Source organism: Littorina saxatilis, linkage group LG7, assembly GCF_037325665.1.
Source record: "Littorina saxatilis isolate snail1 linkage group LG7, US_GU_Lsax_2.0, whole genome shotgun sequence".
NCBI classification, from domain to species: domain Eukaryota; kingdom Metazoa; phylum Mollusca; class Gastropoda; order Littorinimorpha; family Littorinidae; genus Littorina; species Littorina saxatilis.
Window position 1 is genome coordinate 18,735,190 of NC_090251.1, and position 18,541 is coordinate 18,753,730.

General features: G+C 41.9%; 1 protein-coding gene across 1 annotated transcript; it reads left to right on the forward strand.

Annotated features, from left to right (window-relative positions):
- Positions 1 to 1,061: 1,061 nt before the first annotated feature.
- Positions 1,062 to 17,690, forward strand: LOC138970845 (arylsulfatase B-like). Its single transcript, XM_070343397.1, has 14 exons — positions 1,062 to 1,297; positions 3,034 to 3,145; positions 3,650 to 3,701; positions 4,509 to 4,612; positions 4,973 to 5,079; positions 5,324 to 5,388; positions 6,511 to 6,612; positions 7,223 to 7,289; positions 7,599 to 7,696; positions 11,589 to 11,731; positions 14,012 to 14,070; positions 15,145 to 15,259; positions 16,061 to 16,215; positions 16,487 to 17,690. Exons 1-14 carry the CDS (start codon positions 1,174 to 1,176, stop codon positions 16,663 to 16,665), a joined length of 1,482 nt encoding a protein of 493 aa, XP_070199498.1. The 5' UTR covers positions 1,062 to 1,173; the 3' UTR covers positions 16,666 to 17,690.
- Positions 17,691 to 18,541: the final 851 nt, after the last annotated feature.

The following is an 18,541-nucleotide window of genomic DNA, read 5'->3' on the forward strand; positions in this document are numbered from 1 at the left end:
GCACGCACACACAGGCAGGCAGGCACTCGCAAAAATACATACAAACACATACACACACACGCACACGCACACACACACACACACACACCCCTCCCCCCACACACACACATACATGTGTGTGCGTGCACGCAAATAAACGAATGAATAAACAGACGCACAACTACACATGCACGCACGCACGCACACACACACACACACACACACACACACCCCTCCCCCCCACACACACACACATACATATGTGTGCGTGCACGCAAATAAACGCATGAATAAACAGACGCACAACTACACATGCACGCACGCACGCACGCACGGCACGCACTCACGCACACACGCGCGCACACACACACACACACACACACACACACACACACACACGCACACTCTCACACAAACACTCTCAAACAAACACACACTCACACTCACACATGCACATAACGACGCCCATTTACATAGAAACACCCCCTCGTATATGCGGGGATAAAACAGTGGTGGCCAGTGACCCAAAACGAACAAAAGTCAAAGCTGGCTGGTTTGTACTCAGGGAATTTTGCACGAAATGCACGCACGAGATACGACTTTTCCTTCTATTTTCTCTGTTTGGGACTTTCATTTGCGTTAGCTCGGTTTGATATGAAAAACCGAAGAAAAGCCCTGCCCTTTTGCACTGAGAAACTTTGGAAGTAGCGTTTGTACTCCTGGGTCTCGCTGTAGTACAATTACCCTCACTTACTTCTTAGTTTGCTTCCAAAGTAAGCTCTTTTTCGTCCCATGCATGCGAAAGTGAGGATGTACTTCCGATGTCGCTCAAAACTTTGGGAGTAGTCGCAAACTACCCTCAGTTACTTTCTCGCTTTGCTTTGAAGTAAGCCCTTCTTCCGGCCCATGCATACGAAAGTGAGGCAAGTACTTCCGATGTCACTCAAAACTTCGGGAGTTGTCGCGTACTTCTCCCATAAGCATACGGGCCCTGCTGAATTGTACAGTGTCAGCTTTCTCTGTGACGTGTCAAGTACATTAGTGTCAGAAGATGAAGTGAGCTTTCAGTATTATCTTATCACCCGACTGTAGTGTTAACAGTTTTGTTAAGTTGCAGTTTTGGAAAGTTTAGATGATTGACATCTTCAGAGTCTTCACATCTCTATAGTCTTGGCAGCTTCAGAAAGAACAATTATGGGTGTTTTGAAGGGCGTCAGTGCGTTTGTGTGCGTGGCTGCGTTCCTTGTGGCAAAGATTGACAGCAGACCTGCGGCTAATGAATTACCCCACATCATCTTCATTGTCGCGGATGATCTAGGTGAGAATTTTCGGTCTTAATATTGATTATTGTTATTTGGGTGTACTTTTTTATGTTTGCCAAGCACAGCATTGTGGGGCGTTTAATCAAAAAAAGGAAAAGGAAAGAACAAGCACAAAATCAACTAAAGAATATACATATACGCATAATGATGATTGTTGTTTTTGGAAGGGGAAATACAAATTAAGTAGGTGTTTTGCTCATATGTGAGATCGTTAGATAAAACAAGTCGCGTGAAGCATTTAGTCAATCTGTCGGCCTGAAACCCGGTCATCAACGTGACTGCATGTGGTAAGGTTTGACTAGCCCGAACCCAAAGACTGAGACGGATTGCGCTTGTCTCAGCAATGCATGCGAACGTAATGCCTAATTTGCATGCACCGAATTTCTTTAATTCTGAGCACATTTTCAGTATTAACATGACATATCGATTTATTTTTGGATTCAGGAGAAGATACAACATACAATGCAATCATGTTTTAAACCTGTTTGTGAAAAGTGAGTTTAATGACGAGCAAACTAATTATTTAATTGTTAAGCTTCCAAGCTGAAATGCAATCCCAAATTTCGGACTGAGTGGATGATTGCTTGACCATACATTTCGGTCAGTTTGTTCGGAAAAAAAGGTTGTGACAGAGCCGCCTCAACTTTCACTAAAAGCCGGATATGACAGACATTTATCGAAGACATAAAAAAAAAGTCTGGGGTTATCATCTGGAAGAATTCACATGTAAAGTTTCATGAAGATCTGTCAAGTAGTTTTCTAGGACTCGCTCTAAACACAAACGCAAACACACACATACACCACTACCCTCGTTTAGATTCACAGTCTATCTGAAAGCATCTAAAAGCATCTTAAACTTTACTGAATGTAATAAGGGATGTAAGCTAAAAAAAATGACTTGTCTCAGATCGCCCAAGAGGCACATAATTATTGACTCTAATGGCTTTAATTATTGAATATTGACATCGCACACCATCAACGCGATAATTGTGCAAATATATTTAAGTAAAAAAAGTGTTAGCGTTGAAAATCTTCTTCTGCTTTCTGAGCGCGGCATAATGTAAAAGTTCTTGTTTCTGAGCGCGGCATAATGTAAAAGTTCTTGTTTCTGAGCGCGGCATAATGGAAAAGTTCTTGTTTCTGAGCGCGGCATAATGTAAAAGTTCTTGTTTCTGAGCGCGGCATAATGTAAAAGTTCTTGTTTCTGAGCGCGGCATAATGTAAAAGTTCTTGTTTCTGAGCGCGGCATAATGTAAAAGTTCTTGTTTCTGAGCGCGGCATAATGTAAAAGTTCTTGTTTCTGAGCGCAGCATAATGTAAAAGTTCTTGTTTCTGAGCGCAGCATAATGTAAAAGTTCTTGTTTCTGAGAACGATAGTCCACAGCCGGCCCCTTTTCCTAGACTTTGAGCGGACTTATTTTCCTGGGACAAAAAGTCCTGGCCTATTTTTAGGGTCAGAATTGGAGCCCTGGGGTACATCTATTCCTCTTACAAAGTCAAGGGACACATTCCCTCACGGACTATAATTCGCCGGACTTTGAAACAGGTAGACATTTCATCCTTTCACACCGGGATGTCGTTGCCCTTCTGGATGTTTTGTGAAACGATCCATTCATTTAAAATGTTGTTTTTGTTTGTTTTGGGGTGTGGGGGTAGGGGGTGGTGAGTCATGTACTAACCCAATCCGAAACATTCACTCACTGGAAGTGATGCGTCGTCCACTGTTGTGCAGGCTGGGCGGATGTAGAATGGCGGGACCCCATGATGCACACACCCACCCTCAACCACATGGCCCTCAACGGCGTCATCCTCAACAGCTCCTATGTCCAGCCACTGTGCTCCCCGTCAGTTGGTGTCTGGGTTGTGTGTGTGTGTGTGTGTGTGTGTGTGTGTGTGTGTGTGTGTGTGTGTGTGTGTGTGTGTGTGTGTGTGTGTGGGTGGGTGTGTGTCTGGGTTGTGTGTGTGTATGTGTCTGGGTTGTGTGTGTGTGTGCACGTGTGTGTGTGTGTGTATGTGTGTGTGTGTGTGTGTGTGTGTGTGTGTGTGTGTGTGTGTGTGTGTGTCTGGGTTGTGTGTGTGTGAGTGTGAGTGTGTGTGTGTGTGTGTGTGTGTGTGTGTGTGTGAGTGTGTATGTCTGTGTGTCTGTGTGTCTGTGTGTCCGTCCGTCCGTCCGTCCGTCCGTCTGTCTGTGTCTGTGTCTTTGTAGCTGTGTGCCCGTGAGTTGGCATCACATCTTTGCTTTGATTCCAGTTTCTGTGGCTGCCAGTTTGAAATGGTTGGTTACCTGCTTGACGTTTAAATCTTGAAATAAAGTTACGAACACGTACACGTTTTGTTTTTAATTACAGGTCTCGAAGTGCGTTCATGTCCGGTTATTTCCCCTTCCACACTGGTCTACAGGTACATGATGTCTAGTTTTGGTATACTTACTACCCCTGCCTTGAGTTCCATTTGTTCCTGTCTGTCTGTCTGTCTGTCTGTCTGTCTGTCTGTCTGTCTGTCTGTCTGTCTGTCTGTCTGTCTGTCTGTTTGTCCCTCCTTGACTAAATTGTTCACCTTCTCTCTGCGTCTTTCTTAACATTTGATGCCTGTCTGTCTATCTTCCTCTCACACAGCATAATTATGCATCTGCCACCTTTCTTTTCTTTTTCTTTTTCTCTTCCCTTCTCTCACCCATATAATTGTGACAGGGAGACTACCGTCGCCTTTCACAGCAGACTCTGCAGAGTTGTTCACCTTAGAAGTTGCGAGCTATTTATAGCTCGCAAGGCAACACCTGTGGATTGTAGAGTTCTGTTTGTGATGGGGTCTGGCGGCTTTTATCGCTCTGTATGTTCATGGATTTCTTTGCGAATGCATAACAGTTTTTATAGGGCTTAGAAATAAGCTCTAATATTCTCAATCCTGTTTGATAGGACTTCTCCTCCAAAGGTGATTGTGGTGTTTCGGCACTCGGTTACATAATGCTAGAACATAAGGATTTGAAACATCTCGTTTATGTTTTGACTCTTAATCTTACCCATCACACACTCAGTACGCTGTATGTCTGTTGAATCGCGATGTGGTTCAATCCCAATGTGATTGTGCTGCTTGATTTGTGACGCTTTACGCGATAGTTCGCACACGTACGAAAGAAAGTACCTTTCACAATAAGTTCTTTCTTGATAATCGACGACAACAAATTCAGCAAAACTTTTTTCCACACAGCATCTTGTAATCTTGCCGGCGCAGAAGGTGGGACTTCCGGCCAATCTGACGACGCTTCCGGACGAACTGAAGAAACGGGGATACGCTACGCACGCTGTTGGAAAGTGAGCATATATACACATTGAGAGAGACTAAATCAAAGAGAAAACGATACTGACAAACATTAAAACGAACTTGTCATGCACGCACATACCTGCACACATAAACACATGCACATACAAACCCATACACACATACACACACACACGCACGCACGCACGCACACACACACACACACACACACACACACACGCACGCACGCACGCACGTACACACACACACACACACACACACACACACACACACACACACACACAGTTAGGAAGAAAATTAGACAAGTTCACAGAAAAGTCAGGCAGACAGAGGTCTTTTTTCCTGTATGCATGTTTGTCAATGAAGTCATTGAGTGGTATTATCCTCGATAGATGGCACCTGGGATTCTGTAACTGGAAATACACGCCCACATTCCGAGGCTTTGACAGCTTCATGGGATACTACAACGCTGCAGAAGATTACTACACACACGTTGTGGGTATGTCGTTATTCTCTTGTTTGTTGTTATCATATTTGTGAACTAATTTCGTTTACTTCTCCAGTTGTTTTTATGCATTTGGTATCCAATAGATTTGTTCCAGAAATAGTTCTGTCGGGATTTTGCAAGCGTTATGGAAGAGGTATGACATGATCTTATCATTGAGGATCAATCAAGAGTCGTAGTTGTGCCTGCAAAAGTCCGAAGTTGTGCTTCTTCACTGTCCCTTTCCCCGACGTTTCAGGAAAAGGCTTGGACTTCAGGAAGAACAAAGATGTGGACAGAGAGGACAGTGGCATTTATTCTACGGTCAGTTTCTGTGTTTGCTTACCTGGACTGAGGGGCACGAACCGAAAGTGGGTGCCACCCAAACGGGAGAGATTAAACCACGAGGTCTGATTCGTTGAAATCACAACAAATATGTCAATTACAACCAATCCAACACCGCGGCTGGCTCCCACCCGGTTGGTCACTTTCTCGTGCACCTCGACCCAAGTGGTGTGTGTGTGTGTGGGGGGGGGGGTGGATGTATGTGTGGATCATGGAAGAGTAGTCCTTAACACACGTGTACTTAAACACTTTGACCTATTGACTGCCCAAAGTACGTATCACATACATACCGTACTACCTATGTGACAAGGGAGACAACCGCTGTAAATCTCCATTTTTAACTTTCATCAAATGATTGCCTCCACTGAGACCATTTTCTTTAAATTGGGGCTGGTTGTTTTGGCTTGAACGTTATGCTTTTTGTTTAATTCAATTGTTTTCGGCAACAACTGCAACCACAGACCATGCAGTTTAAAACTTCAAGCGTGTTCTTGATGAATAATGTTTTTAAGAGTATGATGGCAAACTCCCGACTTCGCCCTGTGTGAGTGGTGTCACATGCTAAAAGACGCGTGAACAGTTTGAGATTCATTTAGTGCAGCAACTGACCCTATACGGGGCTAGTACGTGATGCATCCAGACGTGTTCCTGTATTGTTTTTGCTTCACTGGCATCATCTGACCGGGTGCTATTTGAAAGGTGCTGTCCTTTCCGTGTAAACGACTCCACTCAACATCTTAGAAATGACCAGGCTTTTTCATTAAAACAAAAGATCATCGCTCCACTTGAAAACGCACCAAACATCGACTAATATTATGATTTCTGTGCTGAGTGGTAATTTTGTATCAATGTATTTCTTCATGGGCTCTGCGAAATGAATTTATCAAAAAACTCCACTGAATGTTGGTATGTGTCTAAGTGGGGTGATGTCCTTATTATGTACAAAGCCTTCGTAGATCTGAGTTAATAGGACGATGTTGTTGTTCGTGGGAAGGACTGTGCCTTTGTCACAGACAGTCGAGAATGAACTCCAATACCTTCAGTCTTGGCTGCCATTTGATTATTGCATTCGAACTCTGTTTCATACTTTGATGTCCACAGTACCTGTACACAGAACGCACCAAGTCCATCGTGAGTGCCCACAACAAGTCGCAGCCACTGTTCCTCTACCTGCCCTTCCAGTCCGTGCATGAACCGTTGGAGGTATGTTATACCATGCATGGACAAAAGCAAATGTTTTCCATGAGGGGCTCCTTTGTTCCTGTATTACTAGTATTAAAATATTTATTGTCTTTTCAAGGAATGTTTCGTGTGTTTTCTAGTTGTGCGTGTTTACATGTGATTCATAATGTTCCTTTTATGCTGAAATTGTATATCTGACTATTATGCTTTAACATAGATGTTGTGGTGTTGTAATATCATTTGACACTTTTTTTCTTATGCTGGAATTTAAATGCTATTAAGTGTTAATATTGTGTATTGCATTGTGCATGTACATCTCGGAGAGCACAGAATTATTCTGTGATTCTCGCTTTATCATCATCATCATTAACATTGTACAAACATTCATGCAAACTTGAGATTGTGGTCTGTTTTAGTCGGGATTGGGGGACTGCAGACTCTGTTCTAACTACTGTTCGTCTGATTTTGTACTTCCACGCTTACGTTTGTCACTTTAAATCACACTTGAAGTCACAGTTATCACAAGACATTTAATTTACTAAACCGTGCCGAACTGGCCAAAATGAAACCAAATACCTCTAGACAACTGTTACACGTGTTGCCATCTTTTATTTTATTGTATTTGTTGCAGGTCCCGTCGTGGTATGAAGACATGTACTGCAAGAATACCAAGAACGGCACTCGTAAAACCAAGTGCGGTATGTCAGCCATTGCGTCTTACCAGTCTGTTGATAGACAGTCCAAAGAGTTTCAAAGATCGTTCGGGGTCTCCGACTTTTTTCAGTTATCACTTGCTTAGTAGCACTTGTATATATACCAGTGACGCCGCGGATCACAAGGCTGTGTTTTACCTACAGCGCTACCGCCCCCCCCCCCCCCCCCCCCCCCTCATATCATAGCTGGGGATGGCACTCCGTTTCTTGTGTGGTGACAGTTGTTTTTGTTAAGGTATTAAATATGTACATTTATGTTGATTGTTTTGATGAAGTTGACTCATCTTGTGGCAGGCATGGTGGCCATTCTGGACGAGGCTATCGGCAACATCACGCAGACGTTGGAAGCGGAGGGCTACATGGACAACGCTCTGGTCATCTTCACCACTGACGTGAGTCACAAATTATGATGGTTACAGCTGATGATGATGATGATGATGATGATGATGATGATGATGATGATGATGATGATGATGATGATGATGATGATGATGATGAGTCACAAAGGTAGAAGATGATGTAGGGGAAGATGATAAGAAGTTGATACACATGCATTATAATTCTAGTTTGATTTTTTTCTTTTTTTACATTTAGTCAAGTTTTGACTAAATGTTTTAACGTAGAGGGGGGAATCGAGACGAGGGTCGTGGTGTATGTGCGTGTGTGTGTGTGTGTGTGTCTGTCTGTCTGTGTGTGTGTGTGTAGAGCGATTCAGACTAAACTACTGGACCGATCTTTATGAAATTTGACATGAGAGTTCCTGCGTATGAATTCCCCGAACGTTTTTTTCATTTTTTTGATAAATGTCTTTGATGACGTCATATCCGGCTTTTCGTGAAAGTTGAGGCGGCACTGTCACGCCCTCATTTTTCAACCAAATTGGTTGCAATTTTGGTCAAGTAATCTTCGACGAAGCCCGGACTTCGGTATTGCATTTCAGCTTGGTGGCTTAAAAATTAATTAATGACTTTGGTCATTAAAAATCTGAAAATTGTAAAAAAAAATAAAAATTTAAAAAACGATCCAAATTTACGTTCATCTTATTCTCCATCATTTTCTGATTCCTAAAACATATAAATATGTTATGTTTGGATTCAAAACAAGCTCTGAAAATTAAATATATAAAAATTATTATCAAAATTAAATTGTCGAAATCAATTTAAAAACACTTTCATCTTATTCCTTGTCGGTTCCTGATTCCAAAAACATATCGATATGATATGTTTGGATTAAAAACACGCTCAGAAAGTTAAAACAAAGAGAGGTACAGAAAAGGGTGCTATCTTTCTTAGCGCAACTACTACCCCGCTCTTCTTGTCAATTTCACTGCCTTTGCCATGAGCGGTGGACTGACGATGCTACGAGTATACGGTCTTGCTGAAAAATGGCATTGCGTTCAGTTTCATTCTGTGAGTTCGACAGCTACTTGACTAAATGTTGTATTTTCGCCTTACGCGACTTGTTCTTTCTTTTCTTTGCCGAAAGGACAAAGATCTGTCAACAGTCATCGGAAGATTTCAAGGAAAGCGTTAGCTTGGTTGGACAAAGTTGAATACAGCACCCAAACTAAAAGAATCCTAAACAAGTCGCGTAAGGCGAAATTACTACATTTAGTCAAGCTGTGGAACTCACAGAATGAAACTGAACGTAGTCCGCCGCTAGTGCAAAAGGCAGTGAAAGTGACGAGCCTGTTTGGCGCGGTAGCGGTTGCGCTGTGCTTTATAGCACGCTTTACTGTACCTCTCTTCGTTTTAACTTTCTGAGCGTGTTTTTAATCCAAACATATCATATCTATATGTTTTTGGAATCAGGAACCGACAAGGAATAAGATAAAAGTGTTTTTAAATTGATTTCGACAATTTAATTTTGATCATAATTTTTATATTTTTAATTTTCAGAGCTTGTTTTTAATCCATATATAACATATTTATATGTTTTTGGAATCAGGAAATGATGAAGAATAAGATGAACGTAAATTTGGATCGTTTTATAAAAAATAAAATTTTTACAATTTTCCAGATTTTTAATGACCAAAGTCATCAATTACTTGTTAAGCCACCAAGCTGAAATGCAATACCGAAGTCCGGCCTTTGTCGAAGATTGCTTGGCCAAAATTTCAATCAATTTGATTGAAAAATGAAAGTGTGACAGTACCGCCTCAACTTTTACAAAAAGCCGGTTATGACGTCATCAAATACATTTATCGAAAAAATGAAAACAACTTCCGGGGATATCATTCCCAGGAACTCTCATGTCAAATTTCATAAAGATCGGCCCAGTAGTTTAGTCTGAATCGCTCTACACACACACACGCACACACACACAGACAGACAGACACACACACACACACACACACACACACACACACACACACACACACACACACACACACACACACACATACACCATGACCCTCGTCTCGATTCCCCCTCTACGTTAAAACATTTAGTCAAAACTTGACCAAATGTAAAACAAGTCGCGTAAGGCGAAATTACTACATTTAGTCAAGCTGTGGAACTCACAGAATGAAATTGAACGTAGTCCGCCGCTAGTGCAAAAGGCAGTGAAAGGGACGAGCCTGTTTGGCGCGGTAGCGATTGCGCTGTGCTTCATAGCACGCTTTACTGTACCTCTCTTCGTTTTAACTTTCTGAGCGTGTTTTTAATCCAAACATATCATATCTATATGTTTTTGGAATCAGGAACCGACAAGGAATAAGATGAAATAGTTTTTAAAACGATTTCGGAAATTTAATTTTGATCATAATTTTTATATTTTTAATTTTCAGAGCTTGTTTTTAATCCAAATATAACATATGTATATGTTTTTGGAATCAGAAAATGACGACAAATAAGATGAAATTGTTTTTGGATCGTTTAATAAAAAAATAATTTTAATTACAAGTTTCCGATTTTTAATAACCAAACTCACTCATTAGTTTTTAAGCCACCAAGCTGAAATGCAATACCAAATCCCGGGCTTCGTCGAAGATTGCTTTGCCAAAATTTCAATCAATGTGATTGAAAAATGAGGGTGTGACAGTGCCGCCTCAACTTTTACAAAAAGCCGGATATGACGTCATCAAAGGTATTTATCAAAAAAATGAAAACAACTTCCAGGGATATCATTCCCAGGAACTCTCATGTCAAATTTCATAAAGATCGGCCCAGTAGTTTAGTCTGAATCGCTCTACACACACACACGCACACACACACAGACAGACAGACACACACACACACACACACACACACACACACACACACACACACACACACACACACACACACACATACACACATACACCATGACCCTCGTCTCGATTCCCCCTCTACGTTAAAACATTTAGTCAAAACTTGACTAAATGTAAAACAAGTCGCGTAAGGCGAAATTACTACATTTAGTCAAGCTGTGGAACTCACAGAATGAAACTGAACGTAGTCCGCCGCTAGTGCAAAAGGCAGTGAAAGTGACGAGCCTGTTTGGCGCGGTAGCGATTGCGCTGTGCTTCATAGCACGCTTTACTGTACCTCTCTTCGTTTTAACTTTCTGAGCGTGTTTTTAATCCAAACATATCATATCTATATGTTTATGGAATCAGGAACCGACAAGGAATAAGATGAAATAGTTTTTAAAACGATTTCAGAAATTTAATTTTGATCATAATTTTTATATTTTTAATTTTCAGAGCTTGTTTTTAATCCAAATATAACATATGTATATGATTTTGGAATCAGAAAATGACGACAAATAGGGTGAAATTGTTTTTGGATCGTTTAATAAAAAATGAATTTTAATTACAAGTTTCTGATTTTTAATGACCAAACTCACTCATTAGTTTTTAAGCCACCAAGCTGAAATGCAATACCAAACCCCGGGCTTCGTCGAAGATTGCTTTGCCAAAATTTCAATCAATTTGATTGAAAAATGAGGGTGTGACAGTGCCACCTCAACTTTTACAAAAAGCCGGATATGACGTCATCAAAGGTATTTATCGAAAAAATTAAAAAACCGTCCGGGGATATCATACCCAGGAACTCTCATGTAAAATTTCATAAAGATCGACCCTGTAGTTTAGTCTGAATCGCTCTACACACACACACAGACAGACAGACAGACACACACACACACATACACCACGACCCTCGTCTCGATTCCCCCCTCTATGTTAAAACATTTAGTCAAAACTTGACTAAATGTAAAAAAGAAGTTTAGTTTTGTTTTGTTTTATCTTACTTTCAGTTTCAAAATAGGTATAGTGTATTCATTCCTATCCTATATACATAGAACGGAGGTCCGGTGTGGGCGGCAGGGTACAACTACCCTCTCCGTGGAGCCAAGTCCACCATGTGGGAGGGAGGTACCCGGGGTACGGGCTTCGTGTACAGCAAAAACCTCTTGACCAACAGGGCTGGTACTGTGTATGACGGGTGAGATTGGTTTCTCTTGCTGACGTAGTGCGTGCTTTAGTTCCAAATAACCGTCTTTCCCGTGTAAAGGAATTTGAGTTTTAAGGAAACTTCTAAGTTTTACAACGATACGCCTTAAATTATTAGAGTGTAGAACAAATAAGATCGATGCTGAATAGGTCTCTCGTGACCCCCAGGGTTCTCGAGACAAGAAACAACACTAAACAAACAAACAAACAAACAAACAAACAAATCCATCTTCTTCTTCTTCGTTCATGGGCTGAAACTCCCACGTTCACTCACGTTTTTAGCACGAGTGGATTTTTACGTGTATGACCGTTTTTACCCCGCCATTCAGGCAGCATACGCCGATTTCGGGGGAAAACAAATCCATGAAAGCAATCATGTAAACCAACACAGTTCTAGTCATGCAGCTTTGTACATGGAGTCAGAGGATCCATCCTTTTGGCTACATATTAAACAAGTCGCGTAAGGCGAAAATACAACATTTAGTCAAGTAGCTGTCGAACTCACAGAATGAAACTGAACGCAATGCAACGCAGCAAGACCGTATACTCGTAGCATCGTCAGTCCACCGCTCACGGCATAGGCAGTGAAATTGACAAGAAGAGCGGGGTAGTAGTTGCGCTGGGAAGGATAGCACGCTTTTCTGTACCTCTCTTCGTTTTAACTTTCTGAGCGTGTTTTTAATCCAAACATATCATATCTTTATGTTTTTGGAATCAGGAACCGACAAGAAATAAGATGAAAGTGTTTTTAAATTGATTTCGACAATTTAATTTTGATAATAATTTTTATATATTTAATTTTCAGAGCTTGTTTTTAATCCGAATATAACATATTTATATGTTTTTGGAATCAGCAAATGATGGAGGATAAGATAAACGTAAATTTGGATCGTTTTATAAAAAACATTTTTTTTTTACAATTTTCAGATTTTTAATGACCAAAGTCATTAATTAATTTTTAATCCACCACGCTGAAATGCAATACCGAAGTCCGGGCTTTGTCGAACATTACCCGACCAAAATTTCAACCAATTTGGTTGAAAAATGAGGGCGTGACAGTGCCGCCTCAACTTTCACGAAAAGCCGGATATGACGTCATCAAAGACATTTATAAAAAAAAAATGAAAAAAACGTTCGGGGATTTCATACCCAGGAACTCTCATGTCAAATTTCATAAAGATCGGTCCAGTAGTTTAGTCTGAATCGCTCTGCACACACACACACACAGACACACACACACACGCACATACACCACGACCCTCGTCTCGATTCCCCCCTCTACGTTAAAACATTTAGTCAAAACTTGACTAAATGTAAAAACATACTCGTACTCATTCCCAGTTGGGCTCACCATCTAAGACCTGGCCAGGCTTTAACATGGATAAGACCATTCTTCTAATTGGTCACATTCTAATAATGAACAGCCTGGGAGACACAAACGGAATTTGTTGATGAAATAATTTATTAAAATCCACTAATTTCAACACTTTTTAACTCCTCACAGCAAGCTGTTAGTGTGTTTATTTTCAGTGTGTGATCAAGTGGAGGGATGGTATTTTTTTGATGTAAGAGTCTGACTAGATCCGAGATAGCGTGCCGAATTGTTTTCATGAGAAGGAGTGTGCCTTCTTATTCTTGCCGATCGCCTTTAAACACCATATATCGATGTTCAGTTCTATCTCCAAGGGTCATGTTGGCAGATGATGCGTGGTACAGGGATTTGTTCGAGGAGCGCCATGCAGGCTCCATACCTCCGACTTCAGCCCTTTAGGTTTTGTGTAGGGGTTGACCCACCCTAGCCCATATGACCTACCCTGGAGCACAGGGGGTGTTGTTTCTCAGAGGATCCCACCCTGTAGCTAGAGGTTTTACCATGCCTCTTGCCCGGGTGATGAAGCCGTCATAGGATGCATGGGGTATTTCACGGAGGAAACCGAGCCACCTGTTGCCCCACCCCTCTCCTGGTGGGACCACCGCCAGTTGATCTGCGATTATTGGTCCAGGCAAGCCCAGCTTATTTCGCAGCTAACCCCCATATCTGTGGGCTGTCCGCCACCTGGGGACGCACTTGGTTGGGGATGGTCGCCCCACTGAGAATCCCCCACGCTAGGTGTGGAGAAGCTCAGCCTGTCCTTTGAAGCTCAGTGTGCCTTTAAACCAAGAAAAGCTATCTTAGACGGTTGTGTCATTTTCGTGGTTTCCTCTGTTACAAAAGAATTATGAGTGTGCAACTACACTATACCAAATAATGTGTGTGATATTTATCTTTCAGGATGATGCACGCAGTGGACTGGCTTCCGACCATTATGAGCCTCGTAGGGGGAGACACTCGTAAGGATCATCATCAATGTCGTTGCTGAAGAAGTTCACATACAAAATTAACGAATACAAAATTAACATAACTGAACTAAATGCACATTCATTTCACTGAATATAATGACAGTCATTGTGTGTCATACACAAATATTCAACGCCTCCAGCTAGGAAACTCATTTAAATGTAGAACTCAATTTATTGTCATCTATTCAACTCCCAAAACGAACACTGTGGCTCTCGGCTCAATTTCTTTAAACCATTTCAAAGACAAGAAGTGATTACATTGAGTGCATGAAGAAAGCAAGTGTAAGTCAGTTTTTGGTGTCAAATACCTCACGCAAATGTTTAGCATATACATGTGTATCAGGAAAATTGCTAGAATTTAATTTGTTGGGTAACATTTGCCGACATAACCAGAAACGTTTCGGCAATTACGCCCACCGTGAAAGTTTTGACTATTGTTATTTCATAAGAACATTTGCAGATATAACCGTTAAGGTTTCGGGAAATGCGCTCAGAGTCAAAATGTCGGCAGTTGTGCTGAAATGAGGGTAAAGTATTCTGTGTTTTGAAATAAATTTCGCAAACTGCCGATCTCGCACAAACACCTGTACTCTTTTGAATGTAGTGTTAATTGCTTGCATTTGGCCTATATGTTAAAGGCACAGTCTTTCCCATACAAGATTTGATGTGGTCAGGCTTTTACGTAGATAAGCCCCCCCCCCCCCCCCCCTACTTGGACACATACCAAAAATCAACAACCAGGATGCTTTCTGTGTCGATGGGGATTTTTTTATGAATTAATATCTTAATAGCCACTCGTCACGCCTCTGAACTAAGTTCATAAAAAAAATATCCCAACTCTGTTGAGGAAGCAGTCAAGACGTTGGTTTTGGGCATGTGCCTAAATCCCGTCGCGATATAACCTTCCTGGTTGAAAACGACGTTAAACACCAAATAAAGAAAAGAAAGAAAGAAAGATGTGCCTAAATGGCCGGATGGTCTGATCCTTAGAATAGCCTGGGCAGATCTGGGATGGTGAGCAGAATTGTTCTCACGGGAAGTTCTGTGCCTTTAATGTCGTAACAGCGCCAGGTATAGACGGCGTGAGCCAGTGGGATTCCATCCTGACAGGCGCCCCCAGCCCCCGCACACAGTTTGTCTACAACATGGACAGCCTGCCCCTTTTCCACGCTGCCATCAGGTGTGTAGACACGCTGCCATCAGGTGTGTAGACACGCTGCCATCAGGTGTGTAGACACGCTGCCATCAGGTGTGTAGACACGCTGCCATCAGGTGTGTAGACACGCTGCCATCAGGTGTGTAGACACGCTGCCATCAGGCGTGTAGACACGCTGCTCGTGAAGGCCGAGACTATGTGTGTTTTATAAATGGCCAGTTCAGCTACGAAGCTATCCACTTGGGTGTACAAATCCCGACGTGTTTGTGTTTGTACGTGCATGCCGCGTGCGTTTATTCGTATGTGTGTGTGTGTGTGTGTGTGTATATGTATGTGTATGTGCGTGCGTGCGTGTGTGTGTGTGTGTGTGTGTGTGTCTGTCTGTCTGTGTCTGTGTGTGAGCTCCATGTTGTCGTTAAATGTCTGTGATGACGTCATATCCGCCCTTTTTAAAACATTGTGGTAACACCGTAGTTGTGACTTAATATTTAAATCAGGTTCAGTGATTGACATTTTGGTCAAACAATCTTTAACTCAGACCGGACTATGGGATTGCAGTTCAGCTTAGAAACTTTAACTAAATTTTTAATTTGCTCATTTAAATTTGAAAATTATAATTAAAATGTTTATTTCAGAATCCAAAAATATATAGATATGCTATGTTTACTCAGACGAGGTATTCTAAATTAAGAAAATCAGTTCTATATGTTCGCTTATTCGCGGAGACGAACGGCGCGACCCGTTCGAATTTTGCCGGCTAGCCAAACTTTATTAGTCTCGTTAATGACAGGTTTAAATTGTTTAATGTTTAGTCTGTGTTCACAGGGATGGGGACTGGAAACTGATTCAGGGAAGCCCAGGTGGGTATAACGGGTGGTACCCCATACCCGGCGACGATGACGCAGCGGATGATGGTACCCTGATGAACGAGGCGGTAAACCAGGCGGACATCGATATGTATCAGCTGTATAATATCAAAGGTGAGCTGATTTGAATATGTCACAGCGATGTATGTCTGTGTGAGTGTTGTGTTTCTGTCTCTGTCTTTCTGTGACAGGTGGTCGGAGTCTTGATTCATGTGTGTGTGTGTGTCAGTGTGTGTGTGTGTGTGTCACGTTGTGTGTGTGTGTGTGTGTGCGTGTGTCACGTGTGTGTGACTCAGTGAACACACGATGTAAGTCCATATTACACACTATGCATTGCTAATTTTATGTACGAACTCGTCCTATATGCCTTTCACTCTGCGTTCAGACGACCCCACAGAACACAATGACGTCAAGGACAAATTCCCGGATGTGCTTGCCACGATGAAAGCCCGGATGGAGCAATGGCGTCAGGGCATGGTACCAGCTAACTTTCCTCCCTTTTCCTCGGGTTCAAACCCAGCCAACTATGATGGCGTGTATTCACCGGGCTGGTGTGACGTGTAAAGGCTGATCCAGTGTATGATAACTTCACATAAGGCGCCGGTCAAATCCAAGAACAATGTCCAAAATTAAACTCTCTCTCTCTCTCTCTCTCTCTCTCTCTCTCTCTCTCTCTCTCTCTCTCTCTCTCTCTCTCTCTCTCTCTCTCAACAGTACGCCATGTAGTTCTGTCCCTTGATTATTTGATTAAATCTAACACACGGTTTCAACACACTACCACAGCTCCCTGCGTATGTAACAGCCTCCTTGAATTTGGGACATCGAAGGCGACTGTGCTTTTGCCAAAGAACATTCACAAACTGCTCTGGCATTTTCTAAACATTTCGCTCGTTCTGTATCTCATTAATGTCGACAGAGGGCCTTGCAACAACTTCCCTGAAATCGAACACGAAAGACGTTTGTGCTCTCGCCGAAGCACATTCTCAAAGAGCGCTGGTATTTCGCTTGGCCTTGCTTACATTAACTTCGACAGAAGCGGGTCTTGACGTGCAAGTGCTCATTGAGGTCGATCATTATTTCTCTACCATAGTATTCCTAATATACCCCTAGTTCACACCTATTATGTTTGCATAGCATCCGAATAAGGAACTGTAAACCCTAAAAGCTTTAAATCGAGAAAAGATTCGACTTAATTCGCATTGAACCGTCGGCTTCCGTTACTTCAAACTATCCGGCATATTGGTAGTGCCTCTCCCCCCCCCTCCCCCCTCCCTCGAATTTGAATTCGAATAAGATTGAATGAATTAGTCTACCTGACATTTGAAGGAACACTTGCAGTGCATTTAAGAAAAAGTATCTGGCCTATAATTGCACGGTTTTACTATTTTCATTGGAAATAAACGAAATAAGATATTATCAACGAAAAAGTAACTGCAATATCCATAGGAAATGGAAGAATTAAACAGAAAATATACAGTTCTTTTGAAATGAGGCCATCAACTGATCCAGACCCACCCCACTTTCTGGAAGCAATATTTGAAGAAATTGTGCATTTTTGTTTTTACTAATACAGACTGCTGAGATTCGTCTGACGTTATTAGTGTTCCATGCACTGCAAACTGTATCTACGGGTGGTGTGTGTGTGTGTGTGTGTGTGTGTGTGTGTGTGTGTGTGTGTGTGTGTGTGTGTGTGTGCGTGCGAGAGACGAATGGAGGCACGCTCTCTCTCTCTCTCTCTCTCTCTCTCTCTCTCTCTCTCTCTCTCTCTCTCTCTCTCTCACACACACACAAACACACACACACACACGTACACACACACACACACACACACACACACACACACACACACACACACAGACAACACTACCACCACCACCACCAAACTTAATTAATACAGGGATGTACCTTAACTTTTTTTGCTACCGGCCAGGGGGGCCGGTAAGTCAAAAATTGAACCGGCCCCCCAAAATCCCAACCGGCCCCCAACCTGCCGGGATTCCTTACAACCGCCCCAGCGGCTCGTCGCGTGCAAACCACATACACAAAAGACGTACATTCATACTTATAATGCATACATGTGGATTTGCACTACTAATAACTACCACAAACACACACAAAACTTGATGACTAAAATGCTATGTTTTAATATAATGATAATTAACCTTGTTTTAATAAAGAATTTAAAATAAAAGCCGCCACAAAGAAACAAGAAATCAAAACCACATTCACACCCTGTCACACAATCACACACTAAACCTCACTAAAAGTTACCCCCTTTATGTACCCCCTACCACACAATTTACAAAGTAATTTACTATGGAACTTTCAGTACTTACCACATAAACACACACTACAAAAGAGTAAATCAGCTATTTTTTTAGATTTAAATTATGTTTTTTGTTGTGTAAAACCAAGTATAAAACCTGAGCTGACTACAAAC

Excerpts from the sequence above, each read along its gene's own strand:
- LOC138970845 (XM_070343397.1), top strand. The coding sequence starts at position 1,174 with ATGGGTGTTTTGAAGGGCGTCAGTGCGTTTGTGTGCGTGGCTGCGTTC. Across the intron at positions 3,146-3,649 it reads GTCCAGCCACTGTGCTCCCC|GTCTCGAAGTGCGTTCATGT; the intron begins GTCAGTTGGTGT and ends TTTTAATTACAG. Across the intron at positions 7,290-7,598 it reads CACTCGTAAAACCAAGTGCG|GCATGGTGGCCATTCTGGAC; the intron begins GTATGTCAGCCA and ends ATCTTGTGGCAG.